Source organism: Podarcis filfolensis (assembly GCF_964270895.1).
Source record: "Podarcis filfolensis genome assembly, chromosome: 10".
In the NCBI taxonomy this organism is placed as follows: Eukaryota; Metazoa; Chordata; class Lepidosauria; order Squamata; family Lacertidae; genus Podarcis; species Podarcis filfolensis.
In genome coordinates this window covers 44,159,929-44,181,656 of record NC_139612.1, presented here as the reverse complement: position 1 = coordinate 44,181,656, position 21,728 = coordinate 44,159,929, and the positions used below count along the sequence as shown (strand labels likewise).

Here is a 21,728-nt window from a genome sequence, read left to right as displayed (position 1 = left end):
TCTGGAAAAATACATGTTCAACTATTAAAAGAACATTCTTGAACCAAATCTTTATGATTTTATCGGAGCCAATGCATCCTGGATTGAAGTACATATGGTAAAAGGTAAAGGACCCCTGGATGGTTAAGTCCAGTCAAAGGTGACTATGGGTTGCGGCACTCATGTTGCTTCAGGCCAAGAGAGTCAGCGTTTGTCCAGACAGCTTTCCAGGTCATGTGGCCCTCATGACTAAACTGCTTCTGGCGCAACAGAACACCATGACAGAAGCCACAGCGCACAGAAACGCTGTTTACTTTCCCGCCGCAGCAGTACCTATTTATCTACTTGCACTAGTGTGCATTCAAACTGCTAGGTTGGCAGAAACTGGGACAGAGCAACGGGAACTCACCCTATTGTGTGGATTCAAACCACTGAACTTCCAATCGGCAAGCCCAAGAGGCTCAGTGGCTTAGACCACAGCGCCACCTGCGTCCCGTGAAAGTACATATACAGTGGTACCTCTACTTGCGTTCACATCTGATTACATATCCTTTAGGATACGTACACGGTAAACCCAGAAGTATTTTTCCAGGTTTCGCCGCACACACGTGTGCAGAAGCGCTCTACGTGCCATGCGCAGAAGCGGCACCTCCGGTTGCGAATTCCTTGGGATGCAACCGGAGCTCTGGAACGGATCCCGTTTGCAACCGGAGGTACCACTGTGTTCTACTACTGAACACAATCTTTCCCACACAGACTTCTAACCTCTTTGTTCTTTGAGTACCGAATCATTTTAACTTTATTCAAATGGGACTAACTTTGAAGTACATTTGCAAAGGACTCCAGCATGTTTTTTAGGTACCAGTTGCAACAAGGGTACTGCACACCCAGGCTATCATAAGCAGATAATGCATGAAAGGAATCAAGGATGGCTGAAGCATCTGCACCAATAATTCAGAACCAGTATGGAACAGAGAGTACCAGCATGGCTACCTCCCAGCTGAAGAGCTCTTCAATATACAGGGCTTTATTTGGAACAGAAGCAGACGAACATACAGTATCACAACTCCACAAAGTTCATTTAGTTCATGGGTCATGGCCTGCATAGAACTTGGACAGGAAGTCCTTGGGTCGTGGTGATTCTGTCTCATGAAAATACCTCATTAAATGGGTCCGTTGTTTCCATACGTGAATAGTCTCTTGGAGTTCCATTTTCCCCTATATCAGACAGAAAAGGAAGAAAGGTGTTTAAATTGGCCTGTTACTACAATAATTTATTATGCTAATACAGGGTAGGCACAACTATCAGGTTTCTATGAAATTGGGATTTTTAAGAACCAAATGGACATGACAAGTGGACATGACATGACAGTGGAGGTTCATTGTGAAACTGTTGCATTACATGCTGTATACTTGAATAAATATATAGTGAGCTGTAGGCAAAGGTATTGTCCTTACCACATTGCTACTGACTCAAAATACTTTTAAAGATTGGGAGCAAGGCAGACACAGCAGACGGGGAGGTATTTTGAAAGGTTTTGCCACTTCAGATTTAGATTTGGACACTGATTCCTTTGGTATATAGTAAAACTATAGTCTCGTATGCTCCATGATGGTGGCACTACTGTACAGTAAAGAAGGCATAACTGGTCAGCACTCTAGGGCAAGCCATTTGTGCCAGGAAGAACATAAGCAGGCTCTCTCCTAAACTTGGATAAGACCACAGGAATATGGATTGTTTCTGTGATGACACAGCGTTTGAAACCCCACATTTAGAGACACACCTATTTGCAAGACATGGTTTAGCTTACATAAAGAAAAAGTCATGTATCATTTGTGATGGAAAGAGGCATTCTCTTAAGTCTATTATGGGCTTTCACCCCCTTCTCCATTTCTACAGGGGTCTGAAAACTACTTTTGCTTTTTATCTCTATATACCAGACATCCTATGCTTGCTTTGAATTTAAGGCAAATGTTATTTAATTTACCTTAATAACGAGCATATCAATAACTCGAGGGTCTGTGGCATGGGCATTCTTCATGAACAACTCTCGCACCTTATCCCGGCCCTGTTTCACTGAGATGTCCAGCTGGTATAGATGCACTAGATGATAAGCAAAAAATAATGGGTGAGAAAATGAGTGTTAGGTCTTAACTTAAAAAGTTACTTTTTACACATTTACTGCCTCCAATTGAACACAGTTCAACTAGTGGGCTGTTTTGTTCCATTCCATGGAAAGCGAGCTCTTATTAAACGGAAGATCTAATAGGTGTTAACAACCCATTAAGTTACAGGAAAGACAAAAGCCCACAGCTGTCATGAGCAAGGTCCTTCAAGCTTTCGTGACATATAACTGTTACTCCCAGCTTGTAGGGTGAACCAACACCATTCTCCATAAGAACCGCCCCATACATGCCACCAGGGTTGGCACCAGTGGCGTACAGTCCGTGGAATGGAGGAACTAGCCTAATCCCCAAAGTTCCTGGTAAAATATTCACACACCTCCCTCCATGCTCCCTCCTCCTTCCTTCTCTTCCTCCAGCCCTCCTTGAACCTTACTTGCTTAGCCTCTTTCTTCGTTTAGCTGCTCTACCCAAGCTGCTCAGAGGGTTGCACTCCTTGCATGGAGCTACACTCCTTGTAGTCCTTTGTCCTGGTTGGTGTCAGCACATGCCCAGATGCGTAGGGAAGTGGATTCTTGATCCAAGTCTCTCTAGCAGACACACGGTATGCTCATTAGGTAGAAAACACGAGAGGGGGACTCTAAGAATCCACTTTCCTCCTCATCTGAGCATGCACCGCCCATGCTTTGCTACGCACTCTACAAATAGTGTGGGCGACGCTTAATCAGAGGACGACCATGCAGGTAAGCAACTTTGTGCAACTCGCTGCCACCCTCCCCGGTTCCCAGCTTTGCAAGGCAGCCAGGGGGGCATAGTGGCAACCCTGCGACGGCTGGGAAAAGGAGCACCTCGAAGGCTGGCCTCAGCCTCAGGAGCCACCCTTCCTCCGCCTGGGTGGGCAGCACAGTTACCAGGTCTCGTCCGGCTGCTTGGCTCGACCAGCTTGGGCCGGAGAGAATGCTGGTGAGTGGGGCTGTGAGGGAGACAGGCACAGCTTCTCTCCCAGGCATGTGTAGGGCGGCGGGATAATCCAGTCCTAGCCATGGATAGGGCATCTTTCCCGCTCTGCCTGCGTCTTGAAAAATGCAGCTCTTGCGTCAGCATTTGGAGCTGCTGGATTTTAAAAGTCCTTCAATTCCAATTACAATCAGAGGACAGAGTGATGGAGCTGGGACCCCTTCCCCACACAAAACCAGGTTGAAGGAGAGCTTGCACCATTGCAAAGCACAGCAAATAGGAGTGGGCAGCTGGATTCGCAGCCCAATCCTCTTCATGTTTACTCAGAAGTAGCCCCCCTTCGGCTCAATAGCACTTCCCTTCCTCCAGGTTGCAGCCAGGATCAATGGGGAGGAGCTCCTTGGGTTTATTTTGTAAAAGACTTGAGCTTTGTGCCAGACAGCAAGCAATTCCCAACAAGATCTAAACTGCCTATGCCAAACAGCACCCAGCAGCAGCACAGCCCACAGCACGCAAAACATCCGATGTGATGCACATGGGGCAGAGACCACTTCCCACCCTGAAGGTTAAAAACAGTGCCTTCTTTTTGTTGAGGCACCCAGCTGCTGCCTTCGCCAACCATGCAGAGGCCAGCCAGGGGACTCCAACCATCACCACTTAGGGGGTGAGGAGGAGAAAGGGCACAGAACAACCCTGATGTCATAAGCAGGTCTTTATAAAGGGGCTCTTTTTAAGGACTGTACATTTTTATGGTAGCTGATACAGTGCAGGAGTAGCTGTTTAAATAATCATCATCATCATCATCATCATCAGGCAGGTTGAGTTTGAAGGGGGGAATTCAGCCTTTACATAGCTGCCACAGCTGCATCCTTAGCAGCGGCTCTTGAGTAAACCTCATGTTTGTCCTCCTACCCTTACCTTGTCCCCTGGAGCAGGTGCACGTTGGTGCCCTAATTCATGGGTAGGCAAACTAAGGCCCGGAGGCTGGATCCAGCCCAATCGCCTTCTAAATCCAGCCCACGGATGGTCGGGGAATCAGCTTGTTTTTACATGAGTAGAATAAGTGCTTTTATTTAAAATGCATCTCTGGGTTATTTGTGGGGCATAGGAATTCGTTCATTATTATTTTTTTCAAAATATAGCCCGCCCCCGCCCCCACAAGGTCTGAGGGACAGTGCACCGGCCCCCTGCTGAAAAAGTCTGCTGACCCCAGGCCTAATTGTTCCCCTACCACAAATGTCACCGCACGCCACTGGTAGGCAGATATCCTGAATGAATCAAAGGCACACCATCTTAGTATCCTAACCGCCGCTAACGCTGAACCATCCCTTCTTTGGGTACTCGCAGTCGCCAGTGTAGACCAGAGTGCCAACTACATCCATGGCAGGATGCGCCGTAGGCTGGGATGGCGCGACCCGAAGTGTCAGAGAGGAGCGTAACACGAGTGGGAAGGGGGGAAGCAGTCGAAGCAGGGAAGCCTTCCCGGCCCTTGATTTAGTTCTGAGCAGGCCACTCTCTCGGCAGCGGCCTCAAAGGAAAGGGAGTCCAGGGAAGCGGGGAAATTTGGGGAGGGGGAGCCGCCCGCGACGACGCCCTCCCGCCCGTCCCCCTCGGGACGCGACCTTGAGGCGGAGGTCGCTCGCCTGCAGCCGCGCCTCCTCACCAGCGTTTGGTATTTCTCGGTACCAAGCCCTATACAGTTCTCGCACGCGCCGTTTGGCCTCCGCCAAGTCCCGGCTGAAGATCGGCTTGACAGCTGCCCTCGCGGCGGCCGCCGCTACCTTCCCGGCTCCGGGCGCCGCCATCTTGTTCGGCCTGATACGCCCCGCCTATCCATCCCCGCGAGGATGTTTTCCGTACAGAGTTCGAGGGCGCTCGAGTGCCATTGGCTGAGAGCTGTGCTCTTTCTTCAAGGCTCGCCAGCCATTGGGCGGTGGGAGGTTCGACTGGCGAAGCCTTCCGGGTTTCGTCCTTGAGGATGGGGGTCGCGCGCTCTTTCTTCTTGGTTTCATTATCACCAGTTGAATGAAATGTTTAAATAAAAGATAAATAAAAAAGGTTTTTCAGAAGATGGTTCGGAATTCAAAAGAGCTCCATTATGAAATAATGAGAAATTAGTCTCAAAGATTTATAAAAATTTTATAGAGTTGGCGACAAAAGATGAGATGATAAAAGCAACTATAACTTATTGGGCAATTGATATTGGCCACAATACATATAGAAATGAGAGTTTGGTAGAGATTATGTATAACGCTGTGGGTTAAACCACAGAGCCTAGGACTTGCTGATCAGAAGGTCGGCGGTTCGAATCCCTGTGACGGGGTGAGCTCCCATTGCTCAGTCCCTGCTCCTGCCAACCTAGCAGTTCAAAAGCACATCAAGTGCAAGTAGATAAATAGGTACCGCTCCGGCGGGAAGGTAAACGGTGTTTCCGTGTGCTGCTCTGGTTTGCCAGAAGCGGCTTAGTCATGCTGGCCACATGACCTGGAAGCTGTACGCCGGCTCCCTCGGCCAATAAAGCGAGATGAGCACCGCAACCCCAGAGTCAGCCATGACTGGACCTAATGGTCAGGGGTCCCTTTACCTTTACTATGTATAACAATGAACTTCTCTGCCTGCTACACACTAAAGGAAAATCTATAGATGATGTATAGATGGTATTTGACTCCAAGCAAACTCTTAAATATGTTTTTTTAAAGGATCCAAATTATGCTGGAAATGCCAAACGATAGAGGGCACCTTCTTTCACACATGGTGGTTGTGTAAGCAGGCCAAAAAGTATGGGAAATGATTTACATAGAACTAAAAATATTTTAAGGATTACCCCCCCCAAAAAAAAGAGGCCTTCCTATTAAGAATAATGAATGGTGAAATTCCCCAGAAGGTACTTTGTCTCTTCCTCTATGCAACCACCACTGCAGGAATCATATATGCACAAATATGGAAAGAGAAAGAAACCCCAGCAAAAGAAGAGTGGCAGCTTAAACAGAGTATGTGGAGCTAGCTACGATGACAGCAAAAATAAGATATCAGGAAGAGACAAAGATAAGGAAGTAGTGGAAACACTGGAGAGTATCTAAAGAGGTATAAATAAACTTTCAAGTAGGAATGACCATGTGAGAGCTGTAAGCAGCAAATAGGATAATGGGTAGGTTGATAATGGGTGGTGTAAGAGGATATGCAGCATAATAAGGAATAAATCAGAGGCCATGGAGGGACTGATGGGGGAGTTGCGAGTTATGAGACAAATAAAGATATTCATAGAATGTATGTACCAAACAATGGAAAATGCATTAATAATAATAATAAAGAAGAAATAGTCAAATAAAAGTTTGGTGGATGCCAAAAATGCCATTATAAAAGACGGCAGAACTCCATTGGAGCATGGCAGAAAGGAAAACTGAAAAGGAGGGGCTTACGCACTCAGCTGGACACATGTTGGAAGCTGGTTGATCCATGTACCTCTTATCCTTGACCAGAATCCAAGATCGTCCTTGTATTCCATATCTCTCTGAAAGTGATCGTTTTCCAAACCATCTATCAGAGCTGTATAACCCTCACCAGAGGATTCTCTACTAGGTTCAATGACTTACCTAAATTCAACTTCCTATCGTGTGAAGACCTTCCTTATCTGATCTACGAAGGTTCAAATCGATTAGCTGAACTTTTCACTTGTACACTGGACTTTCAATCCTTGTGCAATTGCTCATTTACAGTATTAAAGCCCTTGCATACCTTTTAAGATAACCCTATTAATAGTGGCACATCATGTTCCTACAGTGATTCAAAGCAGAGAATAAATAAAAAAGAACAAATGAGAATTAGAGAAACCAGCAGAGGCAAGAACACCGCCAGTCTGCAGAGCAAGAGTTGGGGAGAGACACAAAGCGGAGGGAAGGGGAAGCTTCCAATGGCTGGGATCGCGGCTTCCATCTCTTGGCTGGGGAGCCAACTCTCCTGCTGCCACAACAACCTCCCAGCTCTGGCCTTGTCTCTCCTACTACTTGCTCTGCTGCTTGATTACATCAAGCGGAGGAAGAGAAGCAGCCGCTGGCCACCAGGACCCACCCCTCTGCCTTTCATTGGGAACTTGCTACTGCTAGATGTAAATAACCCACATAAAACTGTTCAAGATGTAAGTACTGGCTGCACCATCTCTGAGGACACTGCATGTTACTGAATGATTGCATTAGCCAAGCTCTTAGTATTATTTAATTAGTTAGCCAGCTAGTTATTATCTGTTCTTCAGCCTAAGGCTACAGGGCAGGTAGTGGCTGTACTAGAATCCCGACCCCCTCCATAATATTGCACAATATTCCGCTACAGTTTTTGTTCTCATTAATTGATGCAGATTGTCAAACACACACACACACACACAGAGAGAGAGAGAGAGAGAGAGAGAGAGAGAGAGAGAGAGAGAGAGAAAATTAATTTTTGACACAACCCTGCTACCAATGTTCAATGGCCTGCCCAGGACACTAATACCATTACAGTGGTGGCTTTAGTCTGAGAGAATTGGGATTACGGTAGTAAGGAGAACTTTCCTTTAAGTTTGGCATTGCGTTGTTACATTGGTCTTTTTATGAACCATTTTTAAAAGTCCTCAAGGGTTTCTTTGTTTACATGATGCATTTTCACTCCTCCTCAACCAAAAGGAAGCAGTCTGTAGTGTGCACAACAGCAACCCCAGTGTCTGACCACCCCTGCCGCCTCCAAGCCACCAAGTGAGGCTCTCTACCTCTTCCCTTCCCAGAGCAATGCAAAGAGGGCAGAGGTGGAAGGGAAGGCCTTTGCTAGCACTGCTGTTGCTGCTGCCACAGGAAAATGAGTACAGTATAACCTGTATTTTTGGACTGCATTGATGTTTTCCCTTAATACTGAAAATAATTGGCTAAATTGTAACATTTACTACATTAAAGAATTTAGGGGGATCTGGCCACCCCCAACAAACTCATAACAACATATTCTGGGGAAATGGATTTTTTCTGAAACATTTCAAGCTTGTAATTAGTTTGTGCTTTTTGGATTTTCCCATATATATTGTGCTGCAACATTATACCTTCCCTACTTTTATTGTCCTTTCCCTCTGGATAATTTTCTCCCTTTCCTTCCTATTGATTAAAGCTGGAAAAAAAGTTTGGACAGAACCTCTCACCATGGGGAATCTTTTTGTATCTGCCTTCCAATAGTGCGGATGGCAAGACATTGAATTTGGCTTGCGTAAATGCCTTTCTAAATTTGGGGGTGACCAGGTTTGACAAATAATTGGGAAGTGCTGGAGCCATTTTGTTTGTCCAAAGTGTGGAATATACCTCAGCTTGGGCTAAATGGTTTTGTAGTTTGGTATCTCTAATTCTCATTGAAATGTTCATTTTTGCTTGGGTGCTCCTCTCTCCCTCTCTCTCTCTCTACCCTAAGAAGACTAGTCTTTCTGTATATATATTCTGGCGAAATGATTAAACATTTTTTATTAAACACCTCAAGCCTGAAATATGTCTGTGCTTTCTGGAATTTCCCATATATATTGTACTGCAACATTATACCTTCCCTACTTTTATTGTCCTTTCTCCCTGAATAATTTTCTCCCTTTCCTTCCCATTGATTAAAGCTGGGGAAAAAGTTTGGACCAGTCATCTTTCTGCAGTGTGGATGGAGAAATATGGTCATCCTGAGTGGGTTCAAGACGATAAAGGAGGCCCTGGGACAAAACCCTGAGAACTTTGTTGACCGAGCAGCAGTTCCACTGCTGAATCTAATAAACCGTGGAAAGAATTGTGGAGGTAAGTATAGCTGATACCCTGATGGACTGAATATGCAGTAGGATTGTGACCCATCTCCCCTCACATACAAAAGTAGCTGAGGAAGGGAGAATTTGGAGAGGATGGAAAAGTGATGGAAGAAACGAATCAGGAGAGTAGGAGAAACAAGCAGCAAGTGAGCAGGCCTGCAAGTGGGCCAGGATGGCACTTCAGGTTGTAAATGAAAGACTCCATTGCCTGGGAGAAGATACATATTCATGTGACATGTCAGGGAGATTTTTCAGGAGTTTGTTCTTCTTTCACTCAGCTGTAAACAACTAACAGAGATAGGGACAGGAAGGTGGACTAGAAGCGTTTGAAGATTTATTTGCAAGTTAATCATACAAGTGAGCAGGACAGCTACTACCTGCTGGCTGGCTGTCAGCACAAGATGGCGGGCAGCAAATGTTGTTCAGTCTCTGCCGTTGTCTATGGACTCCCAAGGCCAGAAGAATGGGCCAGCAATCTAATGCGGACACTACTAGTCTTCATTTTTAAAAACAACAACAAACAATAACAAATGCAAAGAATTAACTAGTTCTTTAGACAAATGGTAAACTGTCATGAACCTATTCTACATAATATATAAATTAATATTTATTTTAAATAATATATTATTTTACATTATATGCATATTTATTTTATTTTACAAACCTCAGGAATAGTAGTAGCAACATGCGACAATGGCTGGAGGGAGCAGAGGCGATTCTTTGTCTCCCTCCTCAAGAACTTTGGGAAGGGGAAGCCAACGCTTGAAGAAAGAGTGTCTGAAGAAGCTGGATACTTGTGCTCTGAGTTCAAATCCAAAGAAGGTACATCTCATTGTTGGGGACATTCTTCCTGCTGTGGGATCTCATTTGATGCAAAAACGCTAAGAGGATTCTATAAAGCTCATTCCCATCTCAGTATCTTCTCATATTTCATTTTTGAAGCATGTAAGATGATGACTAATAATTTTGCAGCACTATAAAGAATGCAAAATTTATTATGGCATATGCTTTCAAGGATTAGAGTCCTCTTTCTGAGATGCACTGAGTGCAAACCTAAATGAGCAGACAATATAAACACACGGTGGTGGGAGGGAATTAAGGTCAGACAAATAGAAAATTCAAGAAGAACAGAGAGAGATACATAAAAATGCCATGGTTCCATTGACACTTGGCAATGCAGTTGCTGGTGAAACACAAACTTCCTGGCATTGGTAAGCTGGGTGACAGGTGTAGTTTGATACACAGCTATAATATCAATTCAAGAAACAAATGATAAAATTGAATGTCTTTTTTTGCCTTCATTTTTGCATATTCCATTACAAACATTCATTTCTTTCACTGTGCTATTCTAGTCCCCCCCCCCACCATCAGCTCTTTTGAGCCTCTAATGCAACATCTAATACAATGGTAATTATCTATTACAGCCATGAAACATCTCTAGTTATTTCCTATCATAAGAGGACTTCCCAGCCTATCTTTCCTTGACATCCTAAATTTCCATTTGGTTTTGCTGCAACTCCTTGGTTTATATTTTCCTCCCTTTTTTATATACTGTACAGTGGTACCTCGGGTTAAGAACTTAATCCATTCCAGAGGTCCGTTCTTAACCTGAAGCACCACTTTAGCTAATGGGGCCTCCCACTGCTGCCGTGCCGCCAGAGCACGATTTCTGTTCTTATCCTGAAGCAAAGTTCTTAACCCGAGGTACTATTTCTGGGTTAGCAGAGTCTGTAACCTGAAGCATCTGTAACCCGAGGTACCACTGTATCTCCTTTTACCCTTTTTTGCTGATGTTCATAAATCTATCCCTGCTTGTATATTTAACATTATTCCACTCTTTTAAAAATATGTTTCTAGTAATTCCCACTCACTTATTATTATTATTATTATTTTATTTTCTTATCCATATTTCTTATTGTAGCTGTCATATTGGCTGATTCTATAAATTCTTAGTTTAAACAGCCACTAATCTTTTGTCAGTCTTGCCTTTTCTTTTCACATTTTCATGTATGCTATCCTTGCCACTGGTGTTGCTTAGAGGAATAGGTTGTTTGTTTTAAATAGTTTGTTAATTTGAAAGTATTGAAACCAGTCACTCACAAATTCTGAAGTTTCTTCTCTTCCTTTAAGTCCTACTTCGTCTTCTTCGATGGTCACCAGCTCTCTATAGGTTCCCCATTTGTCTCCCATATTCATCTTCTTGACAGCCACTGCTTCTGTCGGTGATATCCACAGAGGTGTTTTTCTTTCCAGGAGATCTCTGTATCTCCTTCATACATTGTACAGATTTCTTATTACATGGTTGAAAAAGTCCTTGTGTGCTTTTGTTTTGCCATAGTATAGCTAGCTATGCCAGCCATTCCTTAGATCATGTTCTTCTAGGTCCAGGATTCCTGTGTTTTTCAATTCAATCCCTTCCTTCAACCATACTAGGTAAGCCGCCTCATAATACAACTTCAAGTCTGGTAGCAAAAAGCCTCCCCTCTTTTTGTCATCAGTAAGGATTATATATTTAATTCTGGGCTTTCCCCCCCTGCCATACAAAATTGGTCAGGTCCTTCTTCCATTGAATCTGGGGAACTTCAAATTCTTTTCCATGTACCAGTATTGACAGCAACATGGTTAGTGCTCTTTTAGGACCTCCTCAGTTCTGACTGCTATGAGAAAGGATTGGTGGAGTGTGGGGGTGATTAGATGCTGTGAGGTATACAGCTGTTCAACTGTGTTATGTGGCAAAGGATCTCAGGAATTAAAAACTTTTTTGAGGGGTGAATAAATAGTTCTTGGTGGCATGTGATTGCTACACCTTTTGGATCTTTTTATCTTTGTTAATTTGTATCTTTAATGGAACTTTTCTGTGCTTTTTGAATGGCGCAACAATATAGGAACTGCCAGTTCCATAGGAAAGACCCACACAATTGGCTCTGCTCACATCCAGTCCCTAGCCATATAGGATTACATTATGGAAAATTGCTTCTTCATGTTTGGGACTGTGCTTGCGCGGAACCACTGGCAGAAGGCTTTCTTTATTGTTTAGACTTCCACATCAACCTCCAAAAACTGCACTCCAAAAACTGCTGTACAAACCTCCATCCTATCTGACCGTTGGCAGTGCTGATTGGGTCTGTGAGAGCCAGTGTGGTGTAGTGGTTAAGAGCGGTAGTCTCGTAATCTGGGGAACAGGGTTTGCGTCTCCGCTCCTCCACATGTAGCTGCTGGGTGACCTTGGGCCAGTCACACTTCTTTGAAGTCTCTCAGCCCCACTCACCTCACAGTGTTTGTTGTGGGGGAGGAAGGGAAAGGAGAATGTTAGCCGCTTTGAGACTCCTGAAGGGTAGTGAAAGGCGGGATCTCAAATCCAAACTCCTCCTCCCTTCTTCTTCTTCTTCTTCTTCTTCTTCTTCTTCTTCTTCTTCTTCTTCTTCTAGGTGTTGAAGACAAAGATACTTGGAGGATGCCAAATTGGAGAAGACCAGCCTAAACAATGGCTGTAGAATGAAAAATGGGCAATATATGATGACATACCTCTAATCTGTTCATTGTTCTTACATCCCATCAAGGTTCTCCTTTTGATCCACAAATCCTCATCTACAGGGCTGTTAGTAATATAATCTGCACCCTAACATTTGGTGGCCGCTTTGAATACAGTGATGAGAAATTCCTGAAAATAATGCATCTGCTTCAGGAGATCTTGAAGGAAGTAACCAGAAATTTGCCCCAGGTGCCGTCATGCGTTTGTCTGGGTATTAAAAGGAAACAGCAATTTGGGGTTTGATGGGTCAACATAGAAAGGGGCAGGACTTGTGCCTGTGTGTTTTGTGTGGTACCACATCCTTGACTGCCCTTCAAAATATCTCTAAAACCTGGAATTCTTGAGGGGAAAACGGGATAGGGGAAGAACACTAGCTAAAGACAAATGCAGGAAGATTAAAACATGAACATAAGCAATCAAAGTCAAAGGTGGTTTGTGAAAAATATTAGAGGCAAAATAAACCCTTTTATAATACAACTTTAAAAAGAAAATTAGAAAGACAACAATTCCTTTAATTAAAAAAACAATTGCCAATATGTTACTAATAAGCATAAACAAAAGGAGGAGGTCAAAATGATAATAAACAAAATAATAAACATATCAGATTACATAAAATGGGAGAAAGTAGCATCCACTAGTATTTTGACAGATGCGAAAAAGCTCCAGCCCATCAACCTACGGTAATTCAGCCTAGCACGTGACCCAAATTGGCCCATGAGGCCATTGCGACCTGCCTGCCACCTGGTGTTTTATGTGATATCATGCAGCTACAAATGAACAATCAACAGCTTAAGGGAGCTCCCAATTGTTCATTTGCAACTGGGGCTCCCTTTCAGTGTTCATCACCCAGACACGCTGAGATTGACTCCACTAGAAAGTTCTGCATCAGGGGAATGTGAAGCACTTCTTCCACTACCTTGACCTTGGAAGCCCTTTAGGTTTTGGGAATAGGATATTTGAAGGAACTGCCTTCTCCTTCCTATGTTAGCCTGCCTGCCCACCAGAGACCCTTGTATATCCTAACATCCCCCTCCCAATTATGCCTAAGGAGAGGGCATTATATTGTGAACTATAGGAACAAACAAGAGTCCTTAAATGTACCAAATGCAGGAATTGGGGGAGGAATGGGAATGAAGCCACATAAGCGTGAAGAAGTAGCTAGTTAGGAACTTCCTACTAGAATGCAATTTCCCTTCAAGTGAAATATCTAAGAAATGTCTTCTGTATCTGAAAACGGGATGTCTCTTCCTTTTGTGATTTCTGCTACACCAGCTTCTTGTTGCGGGATCCTGGTTTTCCTGTTTTCCTGGACCTCATCGTGAACTGCAGAAACGCTATGAAGAAGTTAGCAGTACCCTAAGAGAGATTGTGAATGAACATAAGAAAACCAGAGATCCCACCTTTCCAAGAGATTTGATTGATGCATTTCTGGATGAGATGGATAAGGTGGGGAGACATTTATGGACTCAGAACCTCTGGGGCTTCTTTTGCAGCTTCTGCCTTGGGATTGATTACTTTTGTTTAGAATTTGTGCCATCTAGACTATGCCAGTACAACTGCAAGACAGCTCCCCTCCTTTGTAAGAAAGCAGAGGAAGAAAACGTCTGTGAGGAGGAAGGAAAATTATAGAGCCCTCCCTTCTTTCCCCTGCAGTCCACATCTCAGTGCTGCATGATTCAGAGCAATGGTCTGTGGCCATTAAATGGTTCAAACATTTAGGCTTTCAAAGTTTTTTTTCTGCTTCTGAGAGGTGAGTTCTCAGGGCAGAGTAGTAGGGCATAGTTTCCTTTTGAATTTGAGAGCACTGGCGTCTTGAAATACCTGTGATGTTTGCTTTATTTACAAATATAGAAGCAGAACGTACCGGAAGCCAACAGATACTCCTTCAGTTGAGAGCAAACCTCACAAAGCATAACGGCTGTACCCTCAGTTTCCACAAATGACTTCTAGAAGTGTCTCTTCACTCTGTCGCATTTCCACCTGCAAACAGTTTTGGGCTCCTTCACTCTCTTTCTGCCCATCTGCATGGCTGGGGGAGCTTCACTTTCTCTGCACTCAACTTTCACCCACTTGCCACCCTCCAGATATTTTGGACTTCAGTTTCCATCAGCCCTCAAGACATGTGGAGGCTGGCAGGTTGGCGGCGACTGATTCCAACAATCCCTACTACATGTGCTGCCTCAGCTTGTGTAGTGGCCATACACAAGCCCCACAGATACTACATGCACCAGTTTGGAGTTCTCTGCTGGGGCTTTTTCAGGACTTGCACACAGATAGAGTGATATCCTAACCCAGCCCTTGGTGTCTGCACTTGCTGTGTCTTGAAATCAATTATGCAGGGTGGGGCTTACTTGTCCCCCCCCATATTTTATTCAAGTTGGCACCCCTGCACCCAGCACACTTTCCAGCAGGGTCAGCAAGAGTGGTGCTCAGGGGGAGTCAAGAGCTCTTCACCAAGAGCCCCCTCAGACCTTGCACTGGTGTTGCTTGCCACCAAACAACCAAAGATGGAATTCAGTATGTAGTGGGACGTTCAGCCCTGCACAATTCAGGTCTAATTTTCCAAGAGACTTTTAGTAATATTGGATGCTGAGCCATGCATGCACAAAGGCATATGTGGCCTCAGGAATCAAGCTTGTCTTTGTACATGCAGTTATGATGCCTCTTGGCAGATGTTAAGAAGTTGTTTCTCTGGAACTGGAGGGTGGGGTGGGAAGAGAGGGGTGATTTCTCAGTGTAATTATGCCAAAACAAGAGCTAGGTTGTATTAGATGTTACTTAGGGGTGGGGGCTGCCATGTTTTTCAACAGCCATGTCTAGTTTTTGGAAATGTCTAGTTTCCCACTGTTTCTCAAGGAACCGAGCAGCTTTTTCTCTATTTACTTCACTTCGGTCTGATACATATCTTGCAGACTATTGATAACAAGGGCAAAGATCATTAGTACATACTATACTCTCACAAACATGACATAATATTGTGCTTTTTCCACGTGAGTGACCAACTTGTTCCATTTCCTTCAGGCTAAAGGGAAACCAGAGAACAGTTTTAATGAACGAAACCTTACCAATATCATTTTTGACTTGTTTGGGGCTGGTACTGACACAGTTTCTTCCACCTTGCTCTGGGGACTGTTGAACATGGTCGATCACCCTGAGGTTCAGAGTAAGTGATCAGTATTGGAGGAAATGCAAGACCCTGTGAGGTATCTGTCTTTTTGAAGGCTAGATGACAGTCCAGCAGAATGAGCAGAATTAGCTACATGGGCTGTGCTGTTGCTTTATATCTGATTTGGATTCAAAAATAATCAGGAGGAGGAGTGGCTTAAGAAATCAGTATATATAATAACAGCAATGATAAAATGAACCAAAGTAGAAGCAAAGCAACTGGAACCCAAGCACTTGGAAAACAAAGCTGTTTTGCTTAATACAGTAGGATCATGTCTTTTATGAGGGATAAGTTTTGGGTTGGTAGCATGTAAAGCTGAAATTGCTTATAGTCAGAACAACCTTCCGGTAACTACCGCCACATGAGAAATCTTATCTTCCAAGCTGGCACAGGATCTCATGGGACTGTTTCAGATCTTGCAAGATCTTACAAAGGCCTGTACAGCTCACACAGGAGTTTCCCAGAGCCCAGTAAGCAAGGCAGAGAGCTTAAAATGTCTTTCCATGCCAGGTTTTCTGGCTTGGTCTACTCTCCATCTCTGCCCACCTGATTACTGTCAGGTCCATCTCCTGTTCCCAGCTGAACACTACACTTTCTTTTATTTAACAGCATTTGTATACCACTTAATTGTAAGTAAAACCTCTAAGTAGTTTACAGAGTGCTCCCCACAGTGTTGTTTGGTTTATATTGTATGCTACTGTTGATCTATTTGCATCTTTCACCTTTCTCAAAGCAAATAGTGGTGGAATTGAAGCTAGGTTGACTATACAACTCAGCTGTTTTTCAGCATTTCATAGGATCAGATAAAACTACCACCTGCTAAAGACTGAATCAATGTTTGAGTTATTTTGAGGATATTCAGCAGACCTTTAGTTGGAGACTCAAGTTCAAATCTCTGCTCAGCGTTAAAATTCATAGTGTCCAAACCTGTTGAAACCATAAAAAACAACATGCTACAATCAGCTTGGAGAACAAGAAGGATTATGATACATATGCAATGCATTAATACTCCTAAATTAATATTTCCAGAAAGGGTCCAAGAAGAAATTGATGAAGAGATTGGCAGGGTACGATCACCTGTGATGGAAGATCAGTTGAAACTGCCTTATACTTGTGCTGTGATACATGAAATTCAACGTTGTGCTGATATTTTACCTGTTGCAGCTCCATATACGACACACAGAGATACTGAGGTCGGCAAGTTCATTATTCCTAAGGTACAGACCCTGAAAAACACACTTGTAGAAAAGGAATAATTGCTGCTGCATCAGAACTAGGTTGATCACTTATAAAGAGGCATGTGAGAGATCTTGATGCTCACAGTAGCAGAAGTCAATTGAGCTGGAATAATAATAATAATAATAATAATAATAATAATAATAGTAATAATGATGATGATGATGATAGTTTTATTATATATAACTCACCCTTCTGACTGGGTTGCTCCAGCCACTCTGGGCAGCTTCCAACATATATAAAAACATTAAACATTTAAAAACTTCCGTATATAGTGGTACCTCGGGTTACATATGCTTCAGGTTACATACGCTTCAGGTTACAGACTCCGCTAACCCAGAAATAGTGCTTCAGGTTAAGAACTTTGCTTCAGGATAAGAACAGAAATCGGGCTCTGGCGGCACGGCAGCGGTGAGAAGCCCCATTAGCTAAAGTGGGGCTTCAGGTTAAGAACAGTTTCAGGTTAAGAACAGACCTCCGGAACGAATTAAGTACTTAACCTGAGGTACCACTGTACCTTCAGCCTTCAGATGTCTTCTAAAAGTTGTATTGTTACTCATCTTGGCTCAGGGATCACATGACTCTATACCCTCCAACATTTCCCCGATGAAAATAGGGACATCCTAAAGAAAAGCCAAATTAAGTAGGTTTTCCAGTTCAGTTTCCAAGCTGCCACTGATCTGGCCCTTTCCCCCTCCAACACCAGGTCACCCTCATTGGCTTGATCATATGGCTCAACCATCTGTCAGGACATTATGGTACCGAGCTGAAGTGCCATCTGTCAATCCAGCAATCCATTTTCTTCACTGCATAGCCAGGAACATTTCCCGCCGATAACCTCATGAGTACAAGAATTAGATCTTGTAAACCAAGCAAACTTTAGATAAAAACTCTATTTTATTTCTTGTGGTGATTACATTACTCCATGAGAGGTCCGGACTGTGGCAACACAAGAACGGGCCTTTTCTGCCGTGGCTTCTTATTTGTGGAACGCTCATCCTAGGGAGGCTCACCAGGCAAATTCATTATATTTAGGTGCCTGGAGAAAATGTTTCTCTTTAACTAGGCCTTTGGGCAATTAACATTCTATGTCCTTTTAACTGTGTTTGTGAGAGCTGGATTACTGGTTTGGTTTGTTCTTATGTATTTTGTATTTTTATGTTGTGAACTGCACTGTAATCCCAGATGAAGGGTGGCATACAAATTTCATAAATATAATACATTTAATAATAATAATTATAATAATGCATTTCATTTTCAAAAAAAGAACTATGAGATAAAGCCAGCATTGGATTCTAATCTTTGTTTCTCTGCCATTTTAGGAGACTGTCGTCTTTAATCATCTGTCCTCTGTGCTAAAGGATGAGACAATGTGGGAGAAGTCACATGAATTCTATCCAGAGCACTTCCTGGATGCAGATGGGCAGTTTGTCAAGCGAGAGGCCTTCCTACCTTTCTCTCTAGGTAAATCCAAGAGAGGAATGGCTGAGGTATAAGGGGAGAGGTTGCAAGCTGTCCTGTTATCTTCCTTTCTCTTTCCCACATGGTAACAAGAGTAGCAGTTTTCCATAATCAGCTGCCTTGAAAAGAAACTCATGTGTAGGCTCATGTTGGCTGGCTGCAACTGATGGGAAGAGGAACTTAAGAACATCTGAAGGGCCACAGGTTGCCCACCCTGCTTTCGTCTTCACACCCTTTTCAGTGTCACATAAGTTAACACCAAACAACCAAAACAGTTTTATTCCTTAGCATTTCAAGGAGAATATGGACTGACCTAAGCCCTTAAAAGCACAGGCATGGGTTGGAGAGGCTCAAAATCAACATGAGCTGATTAGAACTGAAGTTTCAGAGAGAGAATGGGAGGGTCCTGTGCTGTCCTTCCTCCTGATCTCATGCTCAAAGTATTATGCATCCTTTTTACACAGGTCGTCATGCTTGCCCTGGAGAACAATGGGCCAAAGTGGAGCTCTTCCTCTTCTTCACCAGCCTCCTGCAGCATTTCACCTTTCGCATTCCTGAGAACTATCCAAGGCCCAAGACTGAAAGACTATTTGCCCTAACAGTTCATCCAGCCCCTTTCCAGATTTGTGCCATTCCTAGATGATGTTTCCAAGCTTAGTATATCTAGCATCAACCTCAAAAGCAACTATAAAGCAGAAACCAGGAACAGCAGTTTTTAAAATTAATAGAAATATTTATGTATTTCATAAAACAGTAGTATTCATGAAAAATATCAGAGCGTTTTACAGCAATCATATGTAAAAACATTCAATAAAAATCATATAAAATTTCAAAATCAGAATCAACTAACTACAGTTTAGGAGTTAGAATGGAAAAAAACCAACAATGGGAAATGCAGGGATATAAAGCATGATCTGAGGTGAGGATAATAACAGGTAATAACAACCAGATGATAAATCATTAGGAACTATGCATAAAAGTACCATGTAATTTGGCCCTAATGTTATACAACCAGTCTACCTGTATGGTACATTGTATATGGCTAAGAAGATGCTTTTGTATGTGGACTATAAGATTATTCAGCATTCAACAAATAAAAATATAGACATACTGTCAGGGGATTGGAGGCAGAGAAGGAGGAGAGGGGGGAGAGAATGGGCACTTACAGAGATCATGTGCCTTTAATTAGCAGTTGCTCTTCTTCTGATGAGGAAGGAGACAAAGGGCTGTCGGGAGGCAATGAATCTGAGAGGGGAGGGCCATTTCTGGGAACCAGCCACTCTCAGAGCAGAGGAAGAAGGGGGGCTGGGCTTAGGAGGTGGATCTGCTGGGGGAAGAAGCGGAAAGAGCCATTCGAGGCAACTGACTGATCGTGATGGTGTCATTCTTTGAACTCCTGTAAATACTTTGAAGCTACCAATTAAACTCTGTAAATATGGCTGGATTCCCAGACTCAGCTAGCATTCACAGCTCATACCTGACACACACCAAGAATGACTCTGTGCTTTCCTGCCTTTGTTACTACAACTTGGTTAAGGCCAGCGTGCATTCACTTTCCTGTCTTCAGCAGATTTAAAAGCCAGGTGGATTTTGTTCTTTTGATTGCAGAAAATCTCTCATATATATATATAGAGAGAGAGAGAGAGCGCTTTATTGATTCCAAAAGAAAACAATCAGTCAACAAAAACACTTTAACAATTACAGAAAGATACAATAGTTTCATAATACATATCTTCTATGGCGACTTCCCATCACCCCATCATGGTTCCTTAGTACTTTTTGGTTTGTCACACTTATCTTTATCAATAATAATACATCTTAGTTCTCTTAATTTTCTACTTTCCTACAGAAGTCACTCCAGGCCTGCCAACAAGTTCAGATTTTTGCAGTGCTCTCTGAGATACTTTGTATACATGTCCCGTTCCCTCATAAATGTTTGTTCAGTCCAGTCTCTTAATTTTCCATCATTTTTGCTAATTCTGCAAACTCCAGTTTAGTCAGTGTTACATCTCCTTTCCAGTTTCTAGCTATTAGAATTCTTGCTGCCACAGTGGCATAGAGAAATCACTTCCTCACCTTTTTTGGTATATCCATGTCTGTTATGCCTAAAAGGAAGGCTTCAGGTTTGTTTGCTTTTGCAAAGGTAATCTTGAATATCTTTTTGAGTTCGTTGTAAACTCTTTCCCAAAATTCCTTTACTTTTCTACAGTTCCACCACATATGTAGCATTGTGCCTTCTGCCTCTCCACATCTCCAACAACATTTTGAAGTGTTCCTATACATTTTTGCTAGTTTTGATGGTGTTAAATACCACCTATATAGCATCTTCATAAAATTCTCTCTCAGCGTGTAGCACGCAGTAAACCTCAATCTTGTCTCAATTAGAACAGTGTTCCGTCCTGAGACTTTTCTCTCAATCTGGATAGTATTCAACAAAACTCTACAAGCACTCACACATCAATTTATTGAAGATCACAAGGCACATGTAGAAATATTTACTCATATTCCAATAGGCTGTTCTTTGGCTCTGAATGATAGCATACCACATAAATAAACAGATAAAATCCAGCGCACCCATCTCTGGATGTAAACCCTATTACAGTGGTACCTCGGGTTACATACGCTCCAGGTTACATACACTTCAGGTAACAGACTCCGCTAACCCAGAAATAGTACCTCAGGTTAAGAACTTTGCTTCAGGATGAGAACAGAAATCGTGCTCCGGCAGCACAGCGGCAGCAGGAGGCCCCATTAGCTAAAGTGGTGCTTCAGGTTAAGAACAGTTTCAGGTTAAGAACGGACCTCCGGAACGAATTAAGTACAGTGGTACCTCAGGTTAAGTATGTAACCTGAAGCGTATGTAACCTGAGGTACCACTGTATTATCCTGAAAGGGAGCAGTGTTACACTATAGCAGAAAACAACCAGAGTCCCATGACACATTAACACAAGACTTAACACATTTATTATAGATACTGTAATACTTATTGATAAAATTTCTAGTCATTAAAGGACGGCAATCAGATTATTTATTTAAGGGTGCAATTCTATGCTCATTCAGGAGCAATCTCCACATTGAACTGAGCGATTTACGGATTGAAATTAAGTGGTTTCCAGCTGTAATGCTTTAAGAGAATATGAAAAAAAGGATTATAAATAGGTAATAATATAATGGTAAGGATTTGCTGAACTAACAATTTGTGGTGGAATACAAAAAAGGGAGGTATGAGAAGGTCCAGGAAACAAGTTAAAGGAAAATAAGCAACTGAAAATTTATGTGTTTTTAATTTTCTTTATTCTGTATTTTTGTTATTTATCTGTTTTTTCTTCTTTTTTATTTTATTGTAATATTTTAAAAAATCTTAATAAATATCTTATAAAAAAAAAAGAACTGAGCGATTTACTTCAGGGCGAGAGCTGTTTCCTCTATGGCCACGGAACCCGTAAATTGCTGGGAATAAATCCCATTGAACTCAGTGGATTTAC

The 21,728-nt window shown here is 42.8% G+C and overlaps 2 protein-coding genes across 2 annotated transcripts; one reads left to right on the top strand and one right to left on the bottom strand.

The window, feature by feature from the left end:
• Window positions 1-990: 990 nt before the first annotated feature.
• NDUFA6 (NADH:ubiquinone oxidoreductase subunit A6) lies at window positions 991-4,900 on the bottom strand. The gene is made up of 3 exons (XM_083573270.1): window positions 4,724-4,900; window positions 1,968-2,083; window positions 991-1,197 (listed from the first exon to the last, which is right to left on the bottom strand). The coding sequence occupies exons 1-3, from the start codon at window positions 4,863-4,865 to the stop codon at window positions 1,066-1,068; spliced, it is 390 nt and encodes a 129-aa protein (XP_083429396.1). The 5' UTR covers window positions 4,866-4,900; the 3' UTR covers window positions 991-1,065.
• A 1,571-nt stretch (window positions 4,901-6,471) lies between these two features.
• Window positions 6,472-19,078, top strand: LOC310743481 (cytochrome P450 2D14-like). The gene is made up of 9 exons (XM_083573810.1): window positions 6,472-7,195; window positions 8,669-8,840; window positions 9,518-9,670; window positions 12,409-12,569; window positions 13,653-13,826; window positions 15,402-15,543; window positions 16,576-16,763; window positions 18,105-18,246; window positions 18,708-19,078. Exons 1-9 carry the CDS (start codon window positions 6,875-6,877, stop codon window positions 18,884-18,886), a joined length of 1,632 nt encoding a protein of 543 aa, XP_083429936.1. The 5' UTR covers window positions 6,472-6,874; the 3' UTR covers window positions 18,887-19,078.
• The last annotated feature ends 2,650 nt before the right edge of the window (window positions 19,079-21,728 follow it).